The sequence below is a fragment of the Melospiza melodia genome, chromosome 11 (assembly GCF_035770615.1).
Source record: "Melospiza melodia melodia isolate bMelMel2 chromosome 11, bMelMel2.pri, whole genome shotgun sequence".
In the NCBI taxonomy this organism is placed as follows: Eukaryota; Metazoa; Chordata; class Aves; order Passeriformes; family Passerellidae; genus Melospiza; species Melospiza melodia.
Genome location: NC_086204.1, coordinates 5,081,915 through 5,095,312, shown reverse-complemented (window position 1 = coordinate 5,095,312; position 13,398 = coordinate 5,081,915). Strand labels below are relative to the sequence as shown.

At 50.4% G+C, this 13,398-nt stretch overlaps 2 protein-coding genes across 4 annotated transcripts in view; one reads left to right on the top strand and one right to left on the bottom strand.

Moving 5' to 3' along the window:
- PAPPA2 (pappalysin 2) overlaps positions 1–12,004 on the top strand; it is an 87,080-nt gene extending 75,076 nt beyond the window's left edge. The window contains exons 21-22 of the mRNA XM_063165408.1: positions 8,688–8,786; positions 11,926–12,004. Coding sequence (XP_063021478.1) covers positions 8,688–8,786; positions 11,926–12,000 — 174 coding nt within the window. The 3' untranslated portion in view covers positions 12,001–12,004. The remainder of the gene's footprint in view (positions 1–8,687; positions 8,787–11,925) is intronic.
- ASTN1 (astrotactin 1) overlaps positions 9,492–13,398 on the bottom strand; it is a 68,311-nt gene continuing 64,404 nt past the window's right edge. Inside the window, exon 23 of one of the 3 annotated variants that reach the window (XM_063165411.1) lies at positions 9,492–9,683. In XM_063165411.1, coding sequence (XP_063021481.1) covers positions 9,662–9,683 — 22 coding nt within the window. In that variant the 3' untranslated portion in view covers positions 9,492–9,661. Of the gene's footprint in view, positions 9,684–11,380; positions 12,373–12,397; positions 13,081–13,398 lie in introns of those variants that run through there. The other 2 variants (XM_063165410.1, XM_063165412.1) reach the window with 2 other exon arrangements.

Below are 13,398 nucleotides of genomic sequence, written 5' to 3'. Positions count from 1 at the left end.
GTTTTGGTCCTGGTGGTGTGTTTGACTGCTGTGAGGGAGGTGTTTGCAGCGTCTGGATCACGTTCTCCTAAGCCATCCCAAGGTGATCAGCCCTGATGCATCATCCTCCTGTGCTCAAAAGCAAGTGAGACTGTTGACTTCAGAGGAAGAGACAGCATGTACAGAGATCCAGGTTGCTCCCTTGGACTGTTCCTGCCATGGTCCAAAGCAGTCTGTGCATGAGCACAGCTGCTATAGAGCACCTCCCAGTCTGTGCCATGCCCTACACCTGCGCCCCTCTGTCCCCACCACAGGGGCTCCTGTGCTTCACACTGTAGATGTGGTTTAGGTGCAACAGTTCACTTGTTTCATCATCATTGTGTTTACCCAATGTTATTCACAGGGCAGGGTAACCACCACTGTCCTGCTCAAATGCACTCAGGGAGAGCCAGGCTGCTCTTGCAGTGACCAGAGTGAACTTGGGCAGCCAACACATTGTGCAACATGCTGGCCTCCTTCTCACCTCCAGCTTCGTGTCATTATGTGCAGGTAGCAAAGGGTTAATTGGAATGGACTTGGACTTGAGGTCTCTGCCTCATGCTCTGGATGAAGACGGGCAGAGAACAGCACTCTGTTGTGAGCATGAGCTGCTGGGAATTTCTCAGGTCTGCCCTGCATGAGGACAAGGTCTCACTGCCCTCTCGTGTTGCTGGTCATGTTATCACAATCGTAAAACATGAATCTGTTCTGTTTTGTGGTTTTCCTGAGGTATTACAATGGAAATGATGAAATAGGGACTGAAGTGTGTTTGTGGTTGCAAGTTGTGCCTGAGTCTCTTGATCCAACAGGTAGTGAAGCACCCTGAAGGATCCTCAGCTCTTCCCACCAGCATGCGCAAAACCCTCACTCGGCACATCTGTGGCTTGTGTCCAGCATTTCTCAGTCAGAATTAACTCTTTGGAAGGCATATGCAATAGGGATGGTGGGGAGTGTCCCCTAAAATCTGCTGTTCTCTCATGTGATGGGAGTCAGGGTGACACTTGTACCCTGGGACAGCGCTGCAGCTGGGCTCCAGCTGCCTCTGCTCCTCAGTCTCAGTGGGGCTGGAGACCTGTGGTTCTCACTCATCCCAGACTTGTGGGTCTCTGATTTTGTACCATGGCAGAGCTCAACACAGGAAACTGTAAGAAATGTGATGCTGGCAGAATGCTCTGCTCCAGGAAAGATTGTCTTCTGTACTTCTGAGGCTGAAGGCAATGAGGACCACAGGCACCCCAGCTGCACCAAGGAGATTCTCTAGAGCAACTACAGCAGCGTGGCCAGAATTTAGTCACCCTCTCATGATTCACACATCTTTCTTCTCTCTTGGGTCAGGCAGTGTGCTCTACCTTCCACCCTGTTTAATGTAGCTTTTACAGTGAGAGTGCATGAGGAGCAAGGGCTGCACGTAGTGGTCACTTCTGCATCAGACCTGACCTCTGAGTGGTGAAGGCAAAGCCCTTCATGCTGGGGAGGAGGAAGGCAAGGTGGGGAGTTCTTTACATACCTGCTGGGTACATTTTCATCCTGCTTTTGGCACGGGTGGTGTGGGCTGATCAGCATGGGATATAGCCAGGGGATGATCCCAAAGAAATCTATCCCTCTTCCAAAAATCTCAGCTGAGGTGTGTTTTTCCTAAACAGTGAGAAGATCTCTGTCCCCTGCACACGCATGGAGTGTGATTGTAGTAGCATCATTTTATTAAGAGACAAAGCAGAGGGAAAATGATCACATGGCAGCAAGGACAAGCGACAGATGCTGAGGGTCAGGCTCACAGGACCCAAAAGATGGGGGGTCTTTTGGCATGGGTAGGGTTCCAGCACCCAGACACACCACCAGTAGTGGTGGAGCCCAGAGGTGTGAGCAGCCTCAGCTTCCCCAGCCACATTGTGCCAGCAGCCCTGCACTTGGGATGTGCTGCCCTATGGCTGCTTCTCTGCCCTCTGCAGTTCAGGTGCCTTCCCCTCATCCCCATCCATGTCCCACTTTCCCCCTCCCAGCAGTCACAGTCGTGCAGCCAGTGGTACAGACGGAGTGGAAAACCACTGAAAGCACCCGCTGAAATAAAAATCAATGAGTCGTTTCTGATAATAAACATCCCCAAGCACAGCCCAGCCAACTGCTCTTCCAACACGAATATTCATTCCCCTTCAGCTCCTTCATCCCTTGTACATTGTTTTTCTTTCTGTTCAAGATCTGTAACAAGAACTTGGCAGAAATCAGATACAAGTGGGTCAGGAGGCCCTTGTGGTTTTCAAGGCTTGTTTTCCATAACCCGTTCTATCCTGTAACATATTTTGCACAAATGGCTTGGCAGGAGATCTAATCCATGCAGCAGGAGAGCCACTGAGGGCAGGATGGCAGGCTGGTGCTCATGGCACAGGAAGTCCTGCCTTCTCTTGTGTGTCCCAGCAGTATCCCTGTGAATGGTGAGCCACCATGCTTGCCAGGAGCACTATTGACACACAGCAACTTCCTCTGCTCCTCTCTCCCTGTTCTTTCCTGCTTCTGCTTTTCTTCTGTTAGCACTAGATCAGGGTGTAAAAAAGGACAAGGCTGAGGAACTCACCACGAATAGATCATAGACAAGGATGTTTAGATGGAAGCAAAGATCTGCTCTGATGTGGTGATCTACTCCAGCATTTCATCCCTTTCTTCCCTCTCGTCCTTTGGACCGTGCAAAGACCTTTCCAGATGGCTCTCTGCTGAGGGATGAGGAAGAGTAGCATGACTCTGAGCAGCACAGTTCAGAGGGATAATGAAACACATCCCCATTCAGGGGTCCAAAGTGCCACATGCTCACTTGTGCCGCAGAAGTGTGTCCAAGCCAAGTCCTGGCCTGGGACACAGAAGCACTTTCAGGCACTGTGAAGGCAAGGACCTGCTCTCCCAGGATGGCCACTGACAGCAGCCTATGGAGCCTCTGGCAACTCCATCCCCCTTACAGACACCAATCCTGCACTGCCTCAGCACAGACTGGTTCAAATGGGCCCAGCTGTTTGCAGGAAATCCATGTCCAAGGGAGCCCAGTGTCCTGAAGGACACCTAGAGCTCCACACCAAGACTGCTGGGAGGTGCTGTGGCAGTACAGTGATGCTCCATGAGCTGAAATGAGACAGCAAAATGTCACAACTCTCCAGCCTACCACCTCTTCCCTGAAGTGTTCATTCAGGTATATGGAGAATGTTCTCAAGCAGCAAGCCTCTGTTTCTGTAAGTGAGACTTGGGGAGAAGACATTGGAGCTGGAGATGTTTCTGGAGACCTGAGATGTGGCATAAAAGATCTGCATGCTTAGCTGATGAGAGGCTCAGGGACACCAGCAGGCTCAGAAGCAGTTAGAATTTCTCCATTTTGCTTTCTGTCCATGTCTGAGGTGATGAGCAGGTCCATGATGTCTCCAACAAGCATGTACCTCCAAGGGACAGCTGCCACAGTTCAAAAGGAGAGAGGGATGGCTCAGGGAACAGAAACTGGAAGACAAAAATGGACAATGAAGCACTAAGTCTGTAGGATTTTGTTTCTCTTCTTCAGGCCACTTGGTCCCAGGTTCCTGTTTCCAAATTCCCAGAGTTCTCTTCCTCTGGGTAGTGCTCATCCTGCTTCCCTCTTTACAATGGGCCAGGTAGACCCTGCTCGCTGCTCAGGGTGGCTCAGGGCACAAAAACATCCCAAAAAACTTTCTGAGCATAAGCCAAACCTGTTCCCTCTCTGTCCCTCTCTGTTTTTCAGAGCTGATTTCCTCCTTGTGCCAAAGAACCTCCAAAATGAGAGAAGGAAAGTGAATGTGCTTGGGGGTGTCAAGGGGGGAGGAAAAATAAAATAAAAGACACTGCAACAGAGAGAGGGCCAAGAAAAATATTTAATCCAAACAATGAACATTGTCATTTCCTCCCACAGTCTGCATTCCCAGTCAACTTCCCTGGGCAAGCAGGGAGAGCCAAGAATGACCGGGCTCTCTGCCTCACCAGCGTGGATGTGTGTAAGGAAAGGGATGTGTCCTGGGGACACGCTGCTGTAGCATCACTTTAGCCAGCTCCTGTCACTGCTCTGGCTTTAAGGACTGACAGTTTTCTGCAGGGGAACCGTGGAAGGATGTTGGAGGGATTGGGACAGGGATGGGAGGGGGAACTTTCAGGGACCCCAGCTGGGGTGGTGGATGTATAGAGGCTTTAAGTGAACCAGATGTTTAACAAGGCTTTGGGCACTCTTCAAGTCCTCCCAGGGACCTCCCAGAGCTTTTGGAAAGATCTTGCTACTGACTGAGGTGGGGAGGAAGGGGAGACATCTGGCAGGGAGAAGCTGCCCTGTGCCTCTCCAAGGGCTATTCCATCCTGTCCATTCTTTCCTGTCCCCACACATCCTGCCTGCTCCTCCCTGCCACAGGCAGCACCTTCACCTGGGACATGACTTCTTTTGCATGCCTGGGACCCCTGCAGCTGTAGCACTCTCTGGGGCACCTCAGGTTCATGTCCTGTGGTTCTGTGAAGCCTGGTTTGGGCTGACATCCCCCTGCCACCACAGGGATGGGGTTTCCAACTCCTCTTCCCACCACTAGTGACTCATGGGTCCCAGGAGCAGAATTACCGGTGCTGAAGCTGATGCACAAGGCATGAGTCTGAGGGCAGCGGCAGCAGCTTTTCCAGGGCTGGTCCCTGCCCAAATGGTGGTTCCCCTGTTTCTCTGGGGCTGCTTTCAAAGTGACAGCTGAGGAGAGCAAAAACACATGCATCTTCTCAGCCACGTGGTTGAATTAGCATGCAAACAGTCTGAGCTTGATGCCCAGAATACCAATTCCCAAAGGGAAAAATTACACCAAATTTCATGCTGACTTAGAAGCTCCATGAAAGCAAACTATGCACCCTCCTTGGATGGATCAGCAGAGTCACAAAGCCCAGGACCAGTGTGGGAGAAAGCATTTTGCTTCTTAAGGCTGGACTTGACTCCCTGAAACTGGACTCTAGCTTTTCAATGGCTGTGTACAGATAGAAATGACAAGCACTTTCCATCTCAGTAGCAGATCAGAGGAGTCTTTCAGCTCCTCAGTTACATAGTTAGCCAGGTGAATGCTGATTTTTTTTTTCTCTTTTCCACCTTCCTCCAAAGCATCTGGAATGGGGCATGGCCAAAAGCAAGGTGCTGAGCCCTCAGGTGTGCTCAACCAGAGCAAAACCTGCATTCGTGAAAAATAATGTGTAGCACTGAAATATGTCCAACACTGATGTGATCTGTGATTGAGTCTTCATGATCCACCTTTCCCTCACCTGTTGCACCCTTTTGTGCTCTTTCATACTGAATTAAACTGTGTAAAGTGGATCTGAAGAAGAATGCCTGGACCCTGCTTGCCTCACTGATGGCACTGGGGACTCCCTACTGGGGAGGACAACAGCCCCAGGGATGGAGCCAGCCTGGGGACTCTTCAAGGGTTGTGGAAAAACACTGTGCACAGGCACTGCTCCCTGCATGACATCTCCCAGCATCCTTGAGAGAAACCCCACCACTGAGCACTCGGAGATGCTTCTGGCTGGGATGCACTGGGATCTAACCAGTCCCTTCTCACATCCTTCCTTTGCCTGCAATACTTTTCCCTCTTTCATTCTTTTTCCCCTTTGATTTTTTTTCCCTCTTTTCATCTGTGCCTGCTCCCAGCTTGGAGAGGCTGTGTTTTTTTAGCCTATTTCACTTGCCAAGCCCTCGATTTGCCGTTACTATTTTTGCGGCGGCAGCGCAGGGCTCCGGCCGGCAGTGCCAGCTGCTGCACCCCCACGTGCTGCCACACGCCCTGCTGGAGCTCCTGTCTGAACAAACAGGGAAGATGGATGGCCCAGCAAGCAGGAGAGCCGCTGACACAGCCGGTCTCCCTGGCTGCCTCGGTGGCACGCCTGGCCCAGCAGCTCCCCGCCGCTCAGCACAGCACACAGCGGCTGCTGCAGTCGCCTTACTCATTTTTTCCCTGTTTATAAGAGACTTCTCAACCCCCCTCCCACCAGTGGAGGATGGGTATTTTGGCAGCTGAGACCCAGCTGACCATTTCCCTGGATCTCATCCATCACCTTCTTGTGGCACAGCTGGGCATTGGTGTTTTTCTTTTTCTTGACAGCATCTTAAGACATCATCAGGTGTTTTTGCGAGTTGCAGACGTTAGCAAACTGCCTTCTCCCACTGCTGGCATTGCTTTCTGTAGAGGCACAGGTCTCAAGCACAGGCTGAACAGACTCTGTATGGGTTCTGCTCTTTCACATCACCTGCCCTTAGCAGATTGCATTGCCTGTGTCCTCCCTTGCCATGATTCCTGCAAGGCCAAAATGAGACTGATGCAAGTACAAGGGCTCCTGTGCCCTCGAGGGTAACCAGCACCTTGCTTTGCTCTTTCTGCTTGCAAAGACAAATCCATGTGGAGGTTCTCAGTAAGACAAAGGCACAGGAGTCACCGTGTTCTCCAAACACTAGGCAAGGAGTGGGGACAGAAATCCCCAAACCCTGTGCCTGGCTCTCCTGAGCCTCAAGTCCAATTAGTCATTTTTTATTTTCCCTTCATGTGTTTTTCCAATGTAATTTGGAGCATGAGTTGTTAAGTTTCCCCAACAAGTGTTGCCATAGGAGCCTGTATTTGTTTAGGGTGGGGTACGGGCTCCGGCTGGGTGAGAGGAGGGGGCAGTTAGCCCTGATAGGTGTAGTGAGAGACCGGGAGACTCCCTTCCCCTTGCTGTCCCTGCCTCTGTCCTCCCCCCACCTTGCACGCAAGATCTGGAAATCATTTCAGACCTGTGCAGCCGGGATGGGCAAACCTCCCCATAATTGTATGGAAACTACCAAAGCGACGGGTGTTGTTTTGCCAGTGAGTCATGACACATGGAGCAGAGCTCAAGGAAAAACTCCACCATGTGGAAGGCTGCAAAAGCAAATCACACCCAGAAGAGCCTTCCCCTGCCAGCGGCCCTGGCCAGTCCCGACTGCATCCTGGCACCTGCTAGCCCCAACATCCCTGCCCTGGCCCTCACAGTGCTCAGAGCTGCTTGGAGTCTTAGAAACCTTCTTTGATCACAATCGTTTAAGATCCACCTGATGCCTTTCGTGGAAGAGGAGTGTTAATACTGTTGCCTTGAAAAAATTGCATCCTGGTCTTCTCTGGATGCGGTTTGTGACCGCAATGATTGGAGTAAAATCCCTTCTTGTTTTGGAGTGAGCTGCCTAACTTGGCTGTGCCTCAATTTCCCAGCTGTAGGGAAGGTGTGCACTTTCTTGTGCTCTTCCAAAATCTTCCAGTCTAATGTGATCTCTCTGTGGCTGCCTGAATTTGGCCTGTGGCCTGTGCTACTGATAGCAGAGATCAGACTTGGTGGTTTGCCATAATCCCTGCTGCGACTTCCTAAAGTGTTATTAGCCTGTGTTGAGCCCATTTCTCTTCCTTTTGAGTCACAAGGACAAAAAGCCACATGGGTTCTCTGGTTTTGGCATGGTTTTTTCTTGTGAATTACTGGCATTATCACCAGGCCCACATGTTGGCTTTGGCACAGTGGATGCAGGGCTATTGCGGTGCAGTGACATTTTTCAGCAGGCTCTCATTCAGTTTAAGGGTGCTACATGTGAGTGTCCATCATCAAAGGCTAAGTCTGGGCACTTTTGGGATTTCTGGTTGTTGTTTGGGGCCAACCAGATTCAATTAAATGGGTCAGCTGCTTCCATGAGCAACGGGATAGCCAGGTTTCCACCAAGAGTCCTGTTCAGTCTGGAGAAGAGAAGACTCTGTGGAGACCTTAGAGGACCTTCCACAACTAAAAGGGGCTACATAAGGGTCAGGGAGGGACTTTTGGCAAGGGAATGGAGTGACAGGATAAGGGGTAGTGGCTTTAAACTGAAAGAGGGTGGGTTTAGACTAGATATTTGGAGGAAATTTTTGACTCTGAGGGTGGTGGACACAGGCACAGGTTGTTCAGAGGAATTGTGGCTTGAACATCCTGGAGATGTTCAAGACCAGATTGGACAGGGCTTGAACACCTGGTCTAGTGGAAGATGTCCCTGCCCATGGCAAGGGTGTTGGAATGAGATGGTCTTTAAGGCTCCTTCCAATCAAAACCATTCAATGACTCCAAGATTCTGATGGAAAACGTCCTGGAGGTCAGCCATGGTTGCTGGGCCAGTAAGTACAATCACAGAGCCCAAGCAGTTCATTACTAATCACTCTATGAAGAAATGGCTTCTCCATCCTGTAGCTGGTTCAGTGGCTGCTTGGCAGTGCTGGTGTAGATGTGTGATAAATAAACCTTGGCTGCTGACCGCTCCTGACGCCTCCTTGTGAGTGCTTCCCGTGCATGGCGCTGGTCACAGCCCTTGCACGGGACAGTTCTTCAGCCATCGCTGGCTGCTCCTCAGCCCCAGTGCTTCTCCTCTGATCAGATGACTCATGTAACTAAACAGCAATAAACTGATTTTCTGAGTGGCTGCTCATGCCATTTAACACTTCTGACACAATTCCACGATTCCCTAGCTGCTGCCCTTGGAGCACCCACTGCTCCATCCACACCAGCTGGGATATCTGGTGCCCTTTCGCTTTGAAGAGGGGGTTGTGTATGCTGGAAGTGGGACCTGCTGAGGACCTGGGACCTCCACTTTTGGGGGCAACCTTATGCTTTTGAACAACTTTTCACAGAGCCTTCTTCCTCTGCCTTAGCCCTTCCAAGCAGACGGCTGGTGTGACACCATCAACAACCGGGCGTACTGCCAGTATGACGGCGGGGACTGCTGCTCCTCCACCCTGTCCTCCAGGAAGGTAAGAGAGCACCTCCCGTGCCCTTGGCCGGCATCTGTGGATTCAGGGGTGACTGCTAGCTATGTTCTTTGGCTTTGCTGGCTGTGGAACCGAGCCTGCAGTGTAACTCTCCCATGAACGGAGAACAAACGCACGGTTCTAAACCAAAGCCAGCTGAAGCTGATGGACAGCATCGCTCTGATTAAGAGCGGGGCTTGGTCTCAGGCCAGTGGGATTGAAACCTCAGCCCAGCTCCCACTGAGGTTCATGGGATTTCCTCTCGTTTTGGGAAACATGTCCCAAAGAAATGACTTCCATAGGACATGGTGAGTCAGAAGTCACCTTGTGTAATTGAGCTGTCTCAGGGGATTTTTGCTATGATCCACTGGCATCTGCTACAAGTGATGTTTTCCTCCCTCTCTAAGGAGGGAAGAATAGTATAGAGGGAGCAACTTGGCATTGGGGTAGCACAGACCCTTCTTTGTCTCCCATCACAATCTTCCCTCCCACCTAACTTGCTATCCAGCACTCACAGCCCATTCTTCCTAATCATATCCAACAGCAAAACAAATCACAGGGCATGAAATAATTTCTCACTGCGAAAATATGTGAATTTGGATCTTCTCATCTTTGTTGTGGAGCTTGAATCATTTCTCCTTTCATCACGCATACATACACAGAGAAAAGGAAAAATAAAATCCTGGGAAGATCCACTCGAGATAGGAAAGAAGAGGCTTTACACCCAAGTGATGAGTGAAATCCCCACAACAATATCATGACAGCTTGGAGCAAGGCATGGCCAAAATAAAGGATAGGTTCACAGTAGAAAGTGGGGGGGTTCAGTCTCATGGCTCCCAGACCCAGCTTGCATCCCCCACAGGTCCCAGATCTTCCACTCAACAAGCCTCCAGCACATCCCTGTTAAGGCAGATGGAGAAATACAGGGTTTAAACATCAAAAAATCCCCAAAGCACTCCATCCCTTCCTTTGCTGATCCAGTCTGTGAAAAATCAAATGTTTTCACAGTAAGAAAAACTCCTGGCTCTGAGCCTGGTGTGTATAAAACCTCTGAAGAAAACTGTTTTCTCAGCTCCCATGGCTCATTACCAGGCCACTGTCAACCAGAAGTCAGCTGCTCAGTGTATGCCTTCCCTCCTTTCTCTGCTACCAGCAGCTAAGGGGACACAGGCTTGCTCTGTCACACGCAATTATTGTGGAGAACGTAATGTGAAATGAGCCTCCCAACCTGCACCTGGGATGCCTCAAAGCTGCACAGCCTGTGAGTGGCCCTAGGTGAACCCACTGCCTGCCCCATGGAAGGCTGTTCTGCTCACAGAGCCTCCATCCTGCCTGGCTTTCCTTAATCCACAATGCCCAAGGACACTGCACCCACCTTGGGCATTGTGCAGGTCAGCTTTGCAGCTGAGAGCTTGGTTGACTTCCTCTGAGAGCTGCAGAAAACAAGGCTCTGTTGTCTTTGTGTTTTGCTGTAAGAGCCAGGAGTAGCTGACAGGTCCACAGGTTCAGATGTGGATGAAGGGGGTTTTCTAAGAGGGACCAAAGTAAAACTTTAATCTGAAGGTGCCTCACCACTGCCAGGCCTAGTCTGAATGTCTTACACCCATCAGGTGACACTTCTTCCCAGGGTTTGACATTTGGGGCACAAGATTCAACCCGACCATTGGCTACAAAATTCAAAACACATCAACAAAAAGAAAAAGGCTAAGAACAGAACTCAGCTAGGGACAGGTTGTATCAAAGCCCATTCCTCAGTGAGCGCAGAGCCTAGCAGTGCCAACAACAGGGCACAGTCCAAAATGTCTGTTTGTCCACAGCAGCATGGAGAGGTCTTTTAGGGGGGCAGAGAGGTGTCCCAGGGTGGAGCTGAGCTGTCCCTTTTGTTATAAATATCAACGAGAAAGCCAAATTAATAAATGCGAAAGATTATATTTTCACGACCAAAATACAGTCCTCAAAAACAACAGCCAAAGAGACAGCGTTGGGCCTGGGATCGGCGCTGCGTGAACTTAGATCCAGCCTCTATTGCTTTGGATATCCTTCTGTTCACCAATGCCGTTTCCAGCAGGGCTGTTTTATACAGTTTTTACGCCTGAGGCAGAGGTGCCCCGATTTATTTTGTGACCCTGCATATGTATGAAGTTTCTTTTTACTGTGCAGGGTTGGACAGTTGCTGTTTCTTGGGTGGTGGTGGGTGCTGATCATGTCAGGAGAAGTCGTGTATTCAGATGTATGTTTTTGACAACTTCGATTATCTTAATTGACGATGCTTATCAAGTGCTGATCGTCCTTCGGTGTTCCCGGGTGGTTCCGGGGGAAGCCCATCTCTGCACTAGCCACATTCTTTTATTTGTTAACAAGGCATTCATTCCCACTGCCACCAGGAGTTTCACAACTTCCGTGTGGTAATCTGTCTCCCTGGTCAGAGGCTCGTTGGATGTTTAATTTATTTTACAATTTTTATTTCATACATTTTCCATCTAAGCATGAATTACTTTACATGACTCTTGGAGTTTTGTTGATAATTGCTGCCCCGAGATGTGCGAAAGTTCTCTGTTTCAGCCCGCGCACCCAAAGAACGAGTCAGAGCTCTTCGGTTTTTGGTCTTGAAGTTGTTTATTAATTCTTATCTATAAAATTTTCTTTCTGCCCAGCCAAGGTCTGCCCAGCATGGCAGCCACAGGCACTCTGACCGCTCTCGGGGTGGTGATGTCTTTTTACACTACAAACTACGTATAACATATTTACAATTACTTTCCAATACCTATCACCTATGTTAGACAGTGAGCTTCTATTCTAAACCAAACCCAAAGTGCTAACATCGCTGCAGAAAATGGAGACCAAGAAGAAGAAGAAGAAAGGCTGGACATGCTCAAGTTCCTCCATCTTTTCCCCAAAACCCCCATTCCAAAAATCCTAAAATCTACATAGTGATAATTGTATTGTTATACTATTTAAACTTCTGTGACTTTCAGGTCCTCATACAAAGCTGGTAATTGGCTCCACGGGTCATAATCAAATCCCCAGGTGTTCTGGGCTGCGTACCAGGGTCTCCGAGCCCCCCGACAGGGTCCTCAACTTGGGACACCCAGAGGGATGCACTGAGTTCCGACACATGACACATGACACTTTGCTCCCCCAGGTGATCCCGTTTGCCGCCGACTGCGACCAGGACGAGTGCACCTGCCGCGACCCCGCGGCCGAGGAGAACCAGTAGCGGCGCCATGAGGGCCTGTCCGGGTCAGGCAGCGCCGGGGGAGCCGAGGGGCGGCGGCGGGGCCGTGAGGGAGAGCCGGGCGGGGCATGGCGGCTGCGGCTCAGGGGACGGCTCCAGCCCACCGAGGAGTCCCGGAGGGCGGGCTGGGGCCCCTCGCCGTCGCTGCTCCCTCCAGAAGCCACACGAGGCGCTCAGGCCGCGGTCTGGGGCCGCCTCAGCCACACGCTGGGCCAGGGCCCGTCCACGCCGGGAGCCCGGGGGCTGCCATGGATGTGTGTCCTGGTGCGGCTCCTGGGTGTCTGTCTTTGTCACTATTCACCCCTCTCTGCTGTACAGACTTCTTTTAGCAAGGTCGAGGTAGTTGTGATCTCTCTGCAAATATTTAAACTTAATTATATCTATATACATATATATAATATATATATAAATATATATTATATTTTCTTTGCTCTCGATGAAGCTGAGAAAGGGTATCCTTTATCACACACCCATGCTGCTGTGAAGTACAAACCATTGGGAAAAGCACAGGTCAGGGCAGGAGGAGCAGGGATTTTCCCCTTCCTTGCTGAGCGGGAAAGAGGACGGAGAGAGAAGCCAAACAGCCAGGCCATGGCAGGCAGGGAGGCTCCCACCTCACGGTGATTTGTGATTTGAGCATCTGGCAGGGACCAAGCTTTGCCCTTGGTATTTGCCAGTGCTTTCCCTTGTTCTTCTTAGGGCGTGGATCTGGATCAGGATTGTGGGGTTGAGAAAAAATGTTATTGTGCCCTTGAATCATCCCAGTGAGCACAACAGATTCCAAGGGTACCACAGGCATCCATCACACATTATTTTAGAGCTCTCTGGGCAGGGTTATGTGTCCATGGGGATCACTGCATGGTCAATAGGAGCAAAGACTCAGTGTTCTCCCTCTCTGTCTCACACCCCCAGCCACTGCACACCCAGCTGGGTGTAGAAGCCAAACCAGTGTAGCTGTGTGATGCTTGAATGAAGGATGCTGTGGTGGTCCTTCTTCTCTTTCCCTCACATCTAAGCTCCAACTGAGTTGTGTTGTCAGCAGCTCTCAGAGGAGACTAGGCCCTGTAATGCGAAAAGGACCAAAAAAAAAAAAAAACAAAAACAACCTGTCAGGAGAGTTTGAGAATTATCTTTTCTCATTGAGATTTTCCTTAGTATTCCTTATTATTATCTCTGTCCTAGCCCCTCAGGCTGGACATACAGTTGCTGACTTCCTAGAGGCTCTTGCTCCTGCAGGCACTAAGTGAAAATCTGCAGATTCACTTCTGGGCTCAAAGAAGCCCAGCAAGAAACTGCCCCCATAATTAATTCCCAGAAGCTCAGCTTGGACCCAGCTGCATAAAGGCAGCAATAGGGAAGGTGCCTGGCTCCAGCTGGGAT